The 14,048-nt window shown below is 40.3% G+C and overlaps 1 protein-coding gene across 1 annotated transcript; it reads right to left on the reverse strand.

The window, feature by feature from the left end:
• Window positions 1–3,467: 3,467 nt before the first annotated feature.
• Window positions 3,468–12,389, reverse strand: LOC108228904 (lymphocyte antigen 75-like). The gene is made up of 4 exons (XM_037976745.1): window positions 11,999–12,389; window positions 11,474–11,824; window positions 10,385–10,491; window positions 3,468–3,566 (listed from the first exon to the last, which is right to left on the reverse strand). Exons 1-4 carry the CDS (start codon window positions 12,387–12,389, stop codon window positions 3,468–3,470), a joined length of 948 nt encoding a protein of 315 aa, XP_037832673.1.
• Window positions 12,390–14,048: the final 1,659 nt, after the last annotated feature.

Genomic DNA, 14,048 nt, shown 5'->3' on the forward strand with positions numbered 1-14,048 from the left:
AAATAGCCAGAGACCCCATGCATTTACAGGGAGATCATGCAAACGACAAGCAGAAAGACCCTTTACTGGAATTCTAACACTTGCAACAGCGCTACCAACTGTGTCACTGTGGAGCTCCAAAACTAAGTTACACATAGCCTAAGTCTTTTGCTGCTTCACAATAAATCATTTTCATGTGTATAAGGTTAAATTGGTGAGATTTTTATGTAGTTATTTCTGGCTGGTAAGCAAGTTTATCTGTATTTACTTTTGTTAAGTCATGATGAATAAAGAATTTGGACCAAATGAGTTCACCTGTGATATAAGTATCATAAACGGGTCCAGAACGGATCCGGGCCAGATGACGGATCCTATGAACGGATCCAAAACGGATCCGGGCCAGATGAGGCTCTTAATGAGTGGATCCGGATAGGGTCCAGCCCAGATCCGTTCCAGATCCGTGATCCTTATCCGTTCTGGATCCGTTGCGGTGTGCAAGTGGACTCTGATCTGGATCCGTTACATCCGGAACGAATCCGGTCCGGAGTCCATTTGCTATCTGGGATACCACATACCATTGTTGTTTTTTAAGATTAGTATGTCTTTATGTCTTTGTGAGTATTCAAGTTAAAATATTTATTACATTTCATCACATTGGGGTTTATTATGTCTCATAATACAGTATATTTCATGTGTTTAGATACCTATTGTATATTGTTTCAACCTGAGGTACTGCAGTGTGATGACACCTTCATTTCTTTGTGAGTATTCAAGACTAGAACATTAGGCTCTATCAAGTCAAGATCAGTGCTACTGACGTAATTTGAATGGTGAACTGTAGTGAATCACAATTAAAGTATTGTGACACCTGTACCAGGTGTTAATAAGTTTTCGCAGAGATTGTTGCGGGCTGGTCAATTAAAACTTCAGAGTTGTTTTGTAGTCCCTATCCATCCCTAAGTACATTTTTTTTTAGAAATCCTTTATTACTTGCTGGCTTCTTGGTGTTTTTGTTAATTATGCTGATTTTTTTTTTTTAAAAGGCTGTCAACACACTCACTTGTATTCTTATTTTCCTTATGCATCTCCATGCATGGATGGTGCAGTGGTTAGAGCTGTTGACTCTCAACAAAAAGGTTGCAGGATCACTTCCTGACCTTGGGCCTTTCTGGATGAAGTTTACAAGCTCTCCCTGTGCACATGTAGGTTTACTTCAGTTTTGTCCCACAGACCAAAAACATGCATGTTAGGTTCATTGTCCCTAGTTGTGAGTGAGAGTGTGAATGGTTGTTTGTCTCTATTGCCCCTTTTACACGGGCTCTAAAGGTCCCGGCTCCACTCTACTCGGCTTGCTTTGTGCGCGTTTCCATCAGCATTTTTTCGAGGCCGGCCCTGCTTCTTTGGTCCCTGCTTCAGAGTAGGGCCAGCCAGGCCAGTCCTGCTTTCGTGGGTGGCGCAAGCTTAGCTCCTGTTCACTCATTGGTTGCGGGTGTGACCAGATGCAAGCAGAAAGAGCGAACGGTAGGAATATAAACAACAGCGTTAGCTTACCCTGCAACGTTTATGCCATCTGTCCCCAGCTGAAGGCGCTGTAAAGCCTGAAATCTCCGGCGGATAACAGCTGTCCTACTCCGCGCAACAATCGCGGCATCCAGAGCATTTCTTCCACTGCGCCTCTCTTCCTGAAGTCTCAGGAGAATCCCCATAAGTTTAAAAAACATTAACAACACAGGGCCAAGGTTGTACATAGCGCTTTCATTGTTTACACAACTTGCGCCAAGTTTCCACCCCACCCCCGCGCGGTCCCGCCCCCCGCAACACGAGGAGGCGTTCCTCTGCTTCCGACCAAACTGGCCGGTGTATACACGATGCATTCTTTGTAGAGCCGAGTAGAGTAGAGGTGAGTAGAGCCGGACTTCTGAATTAGAGCCTGTGTAAAAAGGGCTTAAGTGTCCCTGTGATGGACTTGTGAACTGTCCAGGGTGTTCCCCGCCTCTCGCACACAGTTATGACAGGAGATAGGCACCAGCTCCCTGCAACCCAGAAAGGAGAAGCAGATAAAGAAAATGAAGGGATCTCTGTGCATCTAAATACATATTAGAAGTAATAATAATCTGACTAAAATAACAATAAACTATCATTCTATGAAGGAATGTATATCGCCTGTGGCCTTGCATGCCAAAGTTTTAAACAAAGATCTCATGTGATTTGTTAGCACTATGGGTATGTGTTGAAGATGAGTATCAGCTACTACAACACAGCATTTTAGCTTAAGGTCTGCAAAACTGATTGACTTACAGCCATTTTTGTGTTTGCTAAGTTAGTTTTGGAGGCCATCTTGCATTGGATTGACTCTAAATAATATGTAGTTGTAGATGTACATGCAATGATTATTTTCTGAGATTTTCATTAAAATCCATTTAATGGTTTGTGAGATATTTTGCTAACAGACAAATGAAAATACACACATTACTATTACAGGTTTGGCACACAAAGAAAAAAAAACATCACCAGAGTTTGGACAGACATGTTTTATTCTTCTGGTGGTACCTCTGAGGCAACATCCAGAGTCTCCTAGTCTCTGATAGTAGACCAGTTTTAGAAGTGACAGGATAGGAGAGTAAATGCACATTTACTACTTTCTTTTTCATCTTTGCTCCATCTCTCTTGGCTTGTGGACCACTCTCCCCTGATTAGTCATAGAGCTATTTTTTGACAAATATCCCCTTCAACCTCTGTCTCTCCTGCAGAGGTGCTGCTCAGATCTGTGTCTTAACCAGGAGCAAAGGTAGTATGAGCCCAAAAGGGCTGATGTCACTGCTATCCATGAGCTTATACTGTATCCAGCAGTCATTAAAGAGAGTACATAAAATTACACGATAGACAGTCATCTTCTTATCTTGGTTCCTCTTTAGCTAATTCTGCTGTAGGCCAATGATGTATCTCTCCATGTATTCGTCTCTCTGGCTCAGAAACCCCAATGAGACTATGTTTACTGTCCCAAGGTCTTCAGGTGCTGAGCTGTGAATGTCTGAGACAAGCTGCAGCAGCTCTGCTCAGAAATCCTTAAAGATGCTTCAGATCTGTTATTCTGTACATCAGCTGAACTTTTGTGAGTTCAGGTTCAAATTTAGTACATTTATCCTAAGAACATTTTGCCCACTCAATTTTTCATGTGATTTTTACATCTCATTGTGTAATTTCCAGCAGCCATGCTGGAAGTTCATTCTTTAAGCAGGTTTTTATAAACATGCCTATCTTAACACACTATGAAGCCAGTCCTAAAACACACACATAGAACATAAATCCCAACAATTTTGTCAGGTTTACAACAACTATTACTTCACTCAATAATTAATCAAGAAAAACATTTTAATATAGAAATTTAAAATTATTACTATTTGTGCTTACAAAAAAATAAAATAATATAGACTGCAGTAAATTCTATAAATAGGAGTTAAAAACTAAATTGCATATCAAGCACAAGTCTAATTCTCTTCTTTGTAGAAGATTTTCTTGTCAGGCTGCTTTATCCAGGTCAAATTCAAATCTTTCGTAATCCCCTTTTCCCCCAGCTTCTGCTTCATCTGCAAAACAGAGATATTCATAGTAACAACAATAAGTGCAATGCTAACCAAATTATTGTTAGTCAAATAACTTGGAAGTAATCAGACAGAGCTTATAAATGGCTATACCAGCTTTTGAACCAGTAAGGAACCTGCCATCCTGGGGGGTGAGAAAAACAATTTGGGTCTGGTTATATTTTAGGATGATGCCAGTTAGTAAAGCCATCTTCATTTCTAATCACATTATCAAATTATCTGACAGAAATATTACCCACCTTCTGATCTAAATTTGGAAGTAAACTGTTTATCAAAAATAGTCTAAACTATTTCTAATGTTTAAGCAAATAAAATTCTAAAATACAGATCCTTACTTTAAAGAAGAACATAAATCAAATCTTAAAATATTAACATTGCATGAATGTCATTTAGTGAAACACTTCCACAAAACATTCCAGGGACCCATTACTCAGACCTAAAATTTAAACAACTTGTTTTTAGTGTTTTAGTCAATAATTTCTGATGTGGGGGTGTTTGGGAGTTGCTGTCCTGGGTTCATGATGTCCACTGTGCCTCGGTCGGCTCCACACATTGCTGAAGAACCAATAATGTGCTTACTGTCTCATTGTTTATTAGTGGAAATGAGAGAAGCTTTTTTTTTTAAATACAAAGAAATACTGGAAGACTTTGTGTGAGTAATGGATCTACAACCATACCAGTATAAACCTGAACCGGCAGCTTAATCTCTGGAATCAAGTGAAAACTCTTCACATTCGGATTCTGATGATCACAAGGACTGTCATGGCCTAAAAAACAACATGCATAATGACCGAGTTGGGAACATGGAATGTGGGAACCGGTTATCCCCTGATCATTGTCATGACATCAGTACACAACACTGCAAATCAATACATCGGGAGAGAGCAGATGATGCTAACTGGATGCTAACTCAAAGCTAACCCAATGCTAACTTGCTACTAACTTGTTAAAAACATGTGCCTGCTTGAGTATCGTTTATGAACTCTCACACCAGAGTAAACTAATCAATAGTAGTTTCAGACTATGACATTTGTTTAATCACACATGGATTGCTTATATTTTTTCATCAATAAAAAACTGGTCTGAATCACAAACTGATCTCAGGCTATCAGGCCTGTAGCTCATACCTGAATGACAAAGCATGTTCACACTTTAAGGAAGCTCCTCATTCCTTCATCTCGTTCTGTGTAACAATGTCCTCCTCTCCATTCACCTAAATTAAAAGTAGTTAGAACTGGTTCCGGCAAAACCTGCTTTTTTGACATCAAGCCAGCCCATCGCATTAAAAAGGGTTGGAGCTTACGGTACTTCTTTTTGAAGTGGTCCAAACCCGAGTTCTGATAGTAATTCCCACATCGCACATCAGAGCTTCTGTCAAACACCCGAGTGATTTTTTCAATATTCAGTATTAAAAAAATAAATAAATAAAAATTGTATAATTGTTTTTTCTTTTTTTTTTTTTTTTTTTTTTTTTTTTACTTTATTTTAGCTCTTGTAATTCTGCCTTTCAAGAGTTTTGAGCTGTAATCAGACGCACAGCACTATTCAGTTCTGCTTTAAGTCCCCTGTTCAAAAGGTTCCTATGCTTTAAATCAGGGGTGTCCAATCCTGGTCCTGGAGGGCCACTGTCCTGCNCAAACCCGAGTTCTGATAGTAATTCCCACATCGCACATCAGAGCTTCTGTCAAACACCCGAGTGATTTTTTCAATATTCAGTATTAAAAAAATAAAAAAAAAAAAAAAATATAATTGTTTTTTTTTTTTTTTTTTTTTTTTTTTTTTTTTACAAACATTTATGATAATTGATGATAATTTCTTTCCACTGATGTTGGCTTCAAAACACTATTCAGTTCTGCTTTAAGTCCCCTGTTCAAAAGGTTCCTATGCTTTAAATCAGGGGTGTCCAATCCTGGTCCTGGAGGGCCACTGTCCTGCATGTTTTAGATGTTTCTCTGATTTGACATACCTGATTTAAATGACTGAGTGATTAACAGGCTTCTGCAGAACTTGAAGACCTGCGAGAGAGCAGGGAAACATCTAAAACATGTAGGATGGTGGCCCTCCAGGATTGGACACCACTGCTATAAATAAACTTACAATTAGGTTAAAGGGTTCAGATCATTAAAGAGTTAATGGTTGCTCTATACAGTAATATCGTGGTAAATTATTTCTTTGGTGAAAATGTTTGTTTAAATTATATTTAAGTAATTACTTAACAGTTATTCCTCAGAGTATTATTCCCAAATTTAGTATTAATGTTATTTTTGGTGTTGTGTTGATTGTTTGTTTGTGTTTTCTTCCTCTTCTTTCATTTGTTTTCTTTTAATTAGTTCCCATAGCGAGTCATCCTCCTCCATCTAACTCTGTCTTCTGCATCCTCCGTCCTCACTCCAGCTACCTGCATATCCTCTCTGACTGCATCCATATATCTCCTCTTTGTCTTTTTCTTAGCAGCTGCATCTCTAACATCCTTCTACCAATATACCCCCTGTCCCTCCTCTGCTCATGTCCAAACCATCTCAGTCTGGTCTCTCTAACTTTATCTCCCAGTCGTTCAACCTGTGCTGTACCTCTGATGACCTCATTCCTAACCCTGTCCATCCTTGTCACTCCCAAGGAAAACCTCTACATCTTCAGCTCTGCCACTTCCAGTTCTGTCTCCTGTCTTTTTGTCAGTCCCACTGTCTCCAAGCCATACAACATATCTGGTCTCACCACTGTCTTGTAAACCTTTCCTTTGACCTTTGCTACCAGCCTTTTGTCACAAATCACTCCTGAAACTTTTCTCCATCCATTCAATCCTGCCTGGACTCTCTTCTTCACCTCTTTACCACACTCCTTATTTTCCTGGACAGTCGACCCTAAGTACTTGAAGTCTTGCACCTTTGTGACCTCTCACCTTGTATCCTCACTGTTCCACCTGCCTCCTTCTCATTCACACACAAGTACTCTGTCTTTCTATGGCTGACTTTCATCCCTTGTCTTTCAAATGCATACCTCCACCTCTCCAAGTTCTCTTCGACCTGTTCCCTGTTCTCACCACAGATCACAATGTCATCTGCAAACATCATAGTTCATGGGGAGTTCTGCCTGACCTCATCTGTTAGTCTGTCCATCACCAGAGCAAACAGGAAGGGGCTCAGAGCTGATCCTTGATGTAGTCCCTCCTCCACGTTGAAGCTATCTGTCACTCTTACAGCACACCTCACCACTGTCCTGCTGTCCTCATACATGTGTGAGACGAGGGGGGTGACCCTAAAGCCAACTGGTAGACCTCTCAAACAAAGTTAGAGAGTAATAAAAGTACCCAGGTTTGTCTGGCTTCAGATGACACAAGCAGAAATAGTGTACAAAATGTTTTATTTATATTTTTCTGTTTTGCAATATTAAAAAAGTAGACTATTTAATTTAAAAACCCAATGAAAAACAGCAACCAAAGGCAAAATTAGCTATAGTAATTTGGAACTTAAAACAAAAACCACAACAACCCAAATTTGTGGTGATTTGTGAGTTTACCATTCTGCTGCAACCTGTGGAGGACTCACTCACCTTCAGCCATCCGGAGACCTGCAAACTGGATCCGCCACTACCATCAAGTACTCACCCTAGTATCTCCCTCCACCCTGGACACGATCCTCCCTTCTATAAGAAAGACTAACCCAGAAATGATTTCACGCATCTCTGCCTATTACGTCCCGATAGATCTTATTATACTTACCCTCGTCCTCTTCTCCAGATCCTGGCTCCAGTTATTCATTTGCACTATTCACTGTAAATAAAATCACTTACCGTAACTTTGGTCTCCTGTGTCTGTCAGTCGCCGAGCTGCTCTTTCTCTTTGACTAAGTTAAAATCCTGACAAAATTAGTATCAACACACACTGATAACCCAAAACAAAGTTAGTAAAGAAAACAAAATAAATCCCAAATTATATAAACCAAAACCATACAGAGCTGTACTTAATTGGCTTGATGTAAAAATGTGTTATAAAAGGGGTTATGATTGGCTAGCAATACAGAAGATTTAAAGTGCTGGTGCTAAAGCACTGGTTCTAAAGCGCTAGTTCTAAAGCCTAAAACCAACCTGACACACACTCCAAGTCACCTAGCAGCAGATGGACATGAGCCAGCTACATGAGAGCATATGTGGACCCAAAAAACAAACAACAAAAAAAAAAAGAAAAAGGTGAGAGCATAAATAGCAACAGCAGTAATCTGCTTAATAATCAGTCACATTCCTACTAACAGTTGAATCCAAACAGCCACTGTGGAAATCTGCTACACACTGGCAAACATCCTTTACCAGTACAGATGTCACCTCTATGGACCAGGGCTTGTTGCAACAACCTGTTGAGCATGGAGCCAGCACCCATCCAACAAAAGACACTCCCACATCTGCAGCAACACAGATAGCAACTGACCAAACAGCCAACGCCCCAGAAAATAAATTGCTTGGCATACACACCTGGCACCCACATACTAATGAGCCAGGCAACACTGCAAACCAAAAATGGAGGTGGGGCAAGGGTGCGTTCATGGACTCAACATGCGTGGGAATTTACAACCACCCCTACATAAATGCCATTTTAAAAACTGATAAACCGCCTGGTTACACATGTCCTGTACCAGTCTGACATACTTCTCTGCCACTCCAGTTTTCCTCAAACAGCACCACAGCTCCTCCCACAGCACCATGTCATATGCTTTTTCTAAATCCACAAAGACACAATTAAGTTCATTCTGACCCTTATTGTACTTTTCCATCAGCTTCCTCAAAGAAAAGATGGCATCCGTGGTTCTCTTTCTTGGCATAAAACCATACTGCTACTCACAAATAGTCACCTCTTGTCTAAGTCTAGCTTCCACAACTCTCTCCCAGATCTTCATTGTGTGGCTCATCAACTTAATTCCCCTGTAGTTGCTACAACTCTGTAGATCACTCTAGTTCTTAAAAATTGGCATTAACTCTCAAAAATGCCATTGAAAAATAGAGTCAAACATCTCATTACCATCTTTCCTAGACATTTCCATACCTCCACTGGTATGTCATCAGATCCAGCAACTGTCCCCTTCTTCATTCTCTTCAAAGCTTTCCAAACGTTATCCTCACTAACCTTTTCCACTTCCTGGTCCACAGATTCTATGACCTCTACTCTTCTTTCTCTGTCATTCTCATCATTCATTAGCTCCCCAAAGTACTCGTTCCATCTTCCCATCACACTTTCCTCTTGATAGAACATTACCATTTCTATCTTTATCAAGTCTAACCTGCTGCACATCTCTTCCAGCCTGGTCCCACTGTCTTGCCAGTTGATATAATCTCCCTCAGTTTACCTCTTCTAAACAGAACGTAGTCTACCTGCTTACTCCTGCCTCCCTCTCTTGGAACTAGATGTTTACTACAGCCATTTCCATCCTCTTGGGAAAATCCACCACCATCTGTCCTTCCTGGTTCCTTTCCTTAACACCAAACCTGCCCATCACTTCCTCATCTTTCCTGCTTCCTTCAACAACATGTCCATTCAGAGCTACTCCGATCATCACTCTCTCCTCCCTGGGACTACTCTCTATCACTTCATCAAGATCCTTCAAGAATTTCTCTTTCTTTTCTTCATCTCATCCAACCTATGAAGCATAACCTCTGACAACATTGAACATCAGACCTTCTGCTTCTACCTTCAGACACATTACCCTATCTGCCACTCTTTTCACATTATCTACATTCCTTGCTAACTCCTTCTTCAGGATCACGCCTACTCCATTTATCTTCCTATCCACACCATGGTAAAACAGCTTAAACCCTTCCCCAATTCTATGAGCCTTGGGGCAGGGGTCTCTTGGTCTTTTGCACACATAATACATCTACCTTCCTTCTCAGCATCATGTTAGCTAGCTCTCTACCCTTGCCTGTTGTTCTCCCTCTGTCTCCTGGTAGGTTTGCCACCTTGTGGTCTTCGACTAATAGTAGCACAATTTCCGCCAGTCATTGTTAACCCAGGCCTTAACTGATCATGTATGGTGTTGCTTGGGTGAACTCGCAGTTTGTTTGTTTGTTTGTTAATTTTGATTTATTTTTTTGGAATAAACTTTTACAAAGCAAATCTGATCCTATATACTGATATAAAAAATATGATGCAGAATTCCCTGTAAAGATTCAGCCCTCAGCTGTTAAGACCTGATAATTGATAAGGGTGAAGAAGTCAGGTAATTTAATGATTGAGTCACTAAAGGGCACAGTTAATATGTATGAATAGGTAAATCCAGTTTGGTGCCCCCTTCTTTCATCATCACCTTAAGGATACATACAGCCCAGTACAAACCAGGCACATACCTGGTATGTACTGGGTACATACTGAGTACTTACACAGTGATTATGTGATATGTACCTGGTACAAACTCAGTACGTACCTGACAAGTTTTACCTTCCCTGACTACCACGTACATACTCAGAGAGACAAGTCACTACATAATGCAGCCCAGTCCTCGTAGGTACCAGTAATTTACCTGGTACATACCAGAGAAGTACACAGTATGTACCAGATAGGTTTTGAAGTACGTACCTGGTACATACCAGGTAAGTACCTGATAAATTTCATGTGAGTACCGAGTGAGTACTAGGTACATATTTTGCAAGTATCAAGTACATACTGGGCTATGATTTGTATCGCCACCAAACTTTTTTGGGCTTATTTTTTTATTTTTTTATCTCCAGGCCTTCTTGCAAAATTGTGTTTCTGTTTTTTCTTACACATTTTTGTCTCCATTTGTCTCTATTTTCCAATTAAAATAATATACCACACTTGCCTGAGTCAGGATGGCCTCAGTCACTGCAGGGTTGCTCAGGTCAATTGTGGATTTTAGTGCCGTCAGCCTAATGTTCCTAACATACTTGCGAGGTGGTTCCTTTGAGACTGTAGACAAAATAGAAATAGTTCATTTAAAAAAAGATACCGTATTTTCTGGACTATAAGGCGCACATAAAAGTCTTCAATTTTCTCAAAAAACAACAGTGCACCTTATAATCCAGAGCTCCTTATTTATGTAAGAAGTCATAATGTTTTAGTACAACTTTGGTAAACTACAAAGCAGCACCGCTTGCAGTATTAAGGCTCAGTTATAGTCATGCTTTGTAGTGTCGCGCAGGCCTAACCCTAACGCTAACCCTCGAATGAAATGTTCAGTACATATATGACATTATAAGGATAGTAAACTGTACTGTATTATTAGTTGTGATTCACCCATTATAGGACTAATATTTCTTCCCTCTGTGGTCTAAAAACACTCCTTTTTCTTGACTGCAGCATACTTGCCAACCGTTACGCATTGGGCGGGGCAGTCCCGCATTTAGCCCCCCGTCCCTTGTCCGGCATCATTGTGCGGGACAGCCAAAAGTCCCGCATTAGGCCCTCACACGCCACACTTTGTATTTCTCACGCAAAAAAAAACCAAGCACACAGCCTTTTATTCACTTTAACGCTATATTTAGCGAGTTTTTAGATCCCTCTAGCATTTTTTAAAGCGACTAGCAACAAATCAAGTGACTTTGGCGGCTAAATGTGAGAAAGCACTCATTCTGCAGCATACCGTAAGCACCGCCTACTTCCCCAAGCACTGACAGCTGTCAATCTCACAGCAGAGAGGAGACCCGCTCCACTCTGTCCACAGTGGTGCTCAATGCACAGTGGAGCAAACCAGCTCTGCTTGAGCACCGAAATCATCCATTTTGAACAGAACGTGTTATAGTCCGGTGCGCTTTATATATGACAAAAGTTTGAAAATGGACCATTCATTGACAGTGTGTCTTATAATCCAGTGTGCCCTATAGTGCGGAAAATATGGTATCTAGGCAGTTTTAAAGCAAAAAGATCAAATTATTAATAAAAACATACTCACAGCCATAGCACATGAAAGGAAATGTTATTCCACACTGAAATTCCATCAACTTTCCAACATTAGCAGCATCAATCAAGCTGGCTGCACAATTCCCAGTTCTGCCTTGTGGGTGTCCTTGTACCCAGTGCTCAAATATGTGAGTAGTGCCATCAGACCACCACTTCCAGGTGGGTCTGTACAAGCCGATCAAAGTCACAGTGTCATTTGGTACCACTCTTAAAATCTCCTTATTTTCTGTTTGTGTCAAGACTTTTCCCAGGTCTGTGTGGTACATCCTGCAGTAGGCTTGAGCCTCATGCCACTTTTTTGATTCATTTATAAAGAAATATATTCTATTAGTAGTGTTCAGATCTGGAAAAAAGAAGTTAGCATTTTTTATTTGCACAAAAAATAGATCTAAAATGTACATCAATATTTTTATTGTTACTAATAGTAAACTAAGTGAATTGAAAATTTTGACATTAAAAAGTTTTTTTGAAGTGATGTGATGGTTTTCATTCACAGAAAGTAAAACTTTGTACTAACCACCAGCTGTGTTGTTGTAGCAGACAAATGGCATTGCCACATTGCAGTTGATATCATGCCAAAAGCCTTGCCATAGAGCACCACATAACTCCCACAGATTTCTGGGATTACCTGGCTCTGTGCTATACCAATTGACAAAGCTGTTTCTGAAATCAAAACCATTAGGTGCTGACCACCTCCAGCTCCACCACTTGTCATACAGACCTATCCACACTGTTCCACTGAAACTGCCACCAGCTGCAATCAGCTCATCAATGTCCTCCATACTGTCCACTCTGGCCAGGTCAGTGTATTTTTCTTGACAGTATTTTTGAGCCTCAGTCCAATTCTTCTGCTCGGTAATTAGGGTGTATGGACGAAGGCATGAACAGAGCCCTGACAACATAAACATGTTTTATTTTCTTACAACTTAGTTATGCAGTCATATGAGACAAAAGCTTTTTTTTAACCATGACGAACGATTTTCTCAAATTATAGGTTAATGTTTCAGTATTCATACTGAAACATCACCATCATCACATGGTGTTTGGGGGAAATACAGGGAATCAAGTGAAGAATAAGTTAATCACAGGCAATTACCACTCTCATGAAGTGGACACGCATTTCATTCAGCTGCATTTTGCTAACTGCCAAGACAGAAAAAACATCAAGGAAGATATGTCATTATCTAAAGCACTTTGTTTGGACATTCTTGTAATTTAATTGAAAGTTCTGCATATTCCATAGTGTACACCACAAATAAAGATAAAAAAAACATTTTTATTATTGTCCATGCCTTTATTTATTTATTTTTAACCCATCCTCCAAAATTTGATTTGCCTAATTGTTGTGGATAGTCTGTCCATTATTGAAACAATGTTCTGTCAAATAGTTATAGTTAGTATCTTATCAACTAAGCTAATGATTAGCCAAATGAATGCTCAGTTTTTATTGTCTTTCTTTAAAACAACAGCTGTGACATCAATCATAGAGCATAGGGTCTGAAGTAAAGGGCAAAAGTCTGCTTTTAGGGTAGGCTAATAGCTAGCCAAACTAAGGTCTGTTTTTTTTTTCATTATTTTTGAGGTTTATAAACAAGTTTTTTTTTTCAAAACAATATATTAGTATTAAAGTAGTGTCAGGATTCTGAATCTTTCTAAAACGAGCAGCTCGGCGTCAGACAGACACGGGAAACCAAGATAACAAGAAGTGAGTTTATTTACAGTGAACCAGGTGAGGCGAGAATAACCGGAACCAGGACCTGCGAACAGAGGGCGTAGTGAGTCTCAAGTTTGCCTTAGAGAATGAACAGGTGAGTATATTGAATTGACTTCCAGGAGAGAGTTCTTACGGTGCGAAGAGTAGTCCACGGCACGGAGGTGAGTACAGGAGGTAAGTATATCCCAGTAGCAGGTTAGCAGATTCTTCAGGAGGCAACAGGTAATATCTTTTTCAGGGCAGGCAAACAGGTAGAAGTCTTAGCTTCAAGGCGAGTTCCCAAAAACAGACCAGACTGGATCCACGAAGGTCAGGTTGTCCACAAAGGCAAAACAATGCTCCAGCGCTGGTCTGGTTCCCACCACGGCCTTAAGTATCCATGTCTCCTGATGAGCCTGATCTGCCACAGGTGTAGAGGGAGTGGAGAAGAGCTGCCAATCAGCCGCCGAGACGGCCCACCAGGAAGTACAAAAATACAACACCTCCAGAATCATCACAAGTAGTTTGCATTTTGTGCTTTCTGTCCATATAGTTTTACGATAGGTTTTTTTTTTGTCCTGTTTTGGCATATCAATCATACCATATAAAGAAAATGGCTGCCTACTTGTGCCAGAACAGATTTGCTCTACAAAAAGGTTATCTCAAAATGAGAATACTAATTGCATAATTTACTTTATTGAGTCAAGACTGAATCTAGCATCAGAGTAGGCAGGCCACATTGTTGTAATAGCAACCTGTTTGTATAACCTTCAGTTATCAGGACTTTTCTGTGAATTGCTGCGTGAATGTGTGTGTGTGTGTGTGTGGATGGGGGGGGTGGGGGGTTGCAACATAAAAAGACCGACAGCATATA

The sequence above is a fragment of the Kryptolebias marmoratus genome, linkage group LG7 (genome assembly GCF_001649575.2).
Source record: "Kryptolebias marmoratus isolate JLee-2015 linkage group LG7, ASM164957v2, whole genome shotgun sequence".
Taxonomy (NCBI): domain Eukaryota; kingdom Metazoa; phylum Chordata; class Actinopteri; order Cyprinodontiformes; family Rivulidae; genus Kryptolebias; species Kryptolebias marmoratus.

Excerpts from the sequence above, each read along its gene's own strand:
- LOC108228904 (XM_037976745.1), bottom strand. The coding sequence starts at position 12,389 with ATGTTTATGTTGTCAGGGCTCTGTTCATGCCTTCGTCCATACACCCTA. Across the intron at positions 11,825-11,998 it reads CTACAACAACACAGCTGGTG|ATCTGAACACTACTAATAGA; the intron begins GTTAGTACAAAG and ends TCTTTTTTCCAG. Across the intron at positions 3,567-10,384 it reads CTGAGGCCATCCTGACTCAG|ATGAAGCAGAAGCTGGGGGA; the intron begins GCAAGTGTGGTA and ends TCTGTTTTGCAG.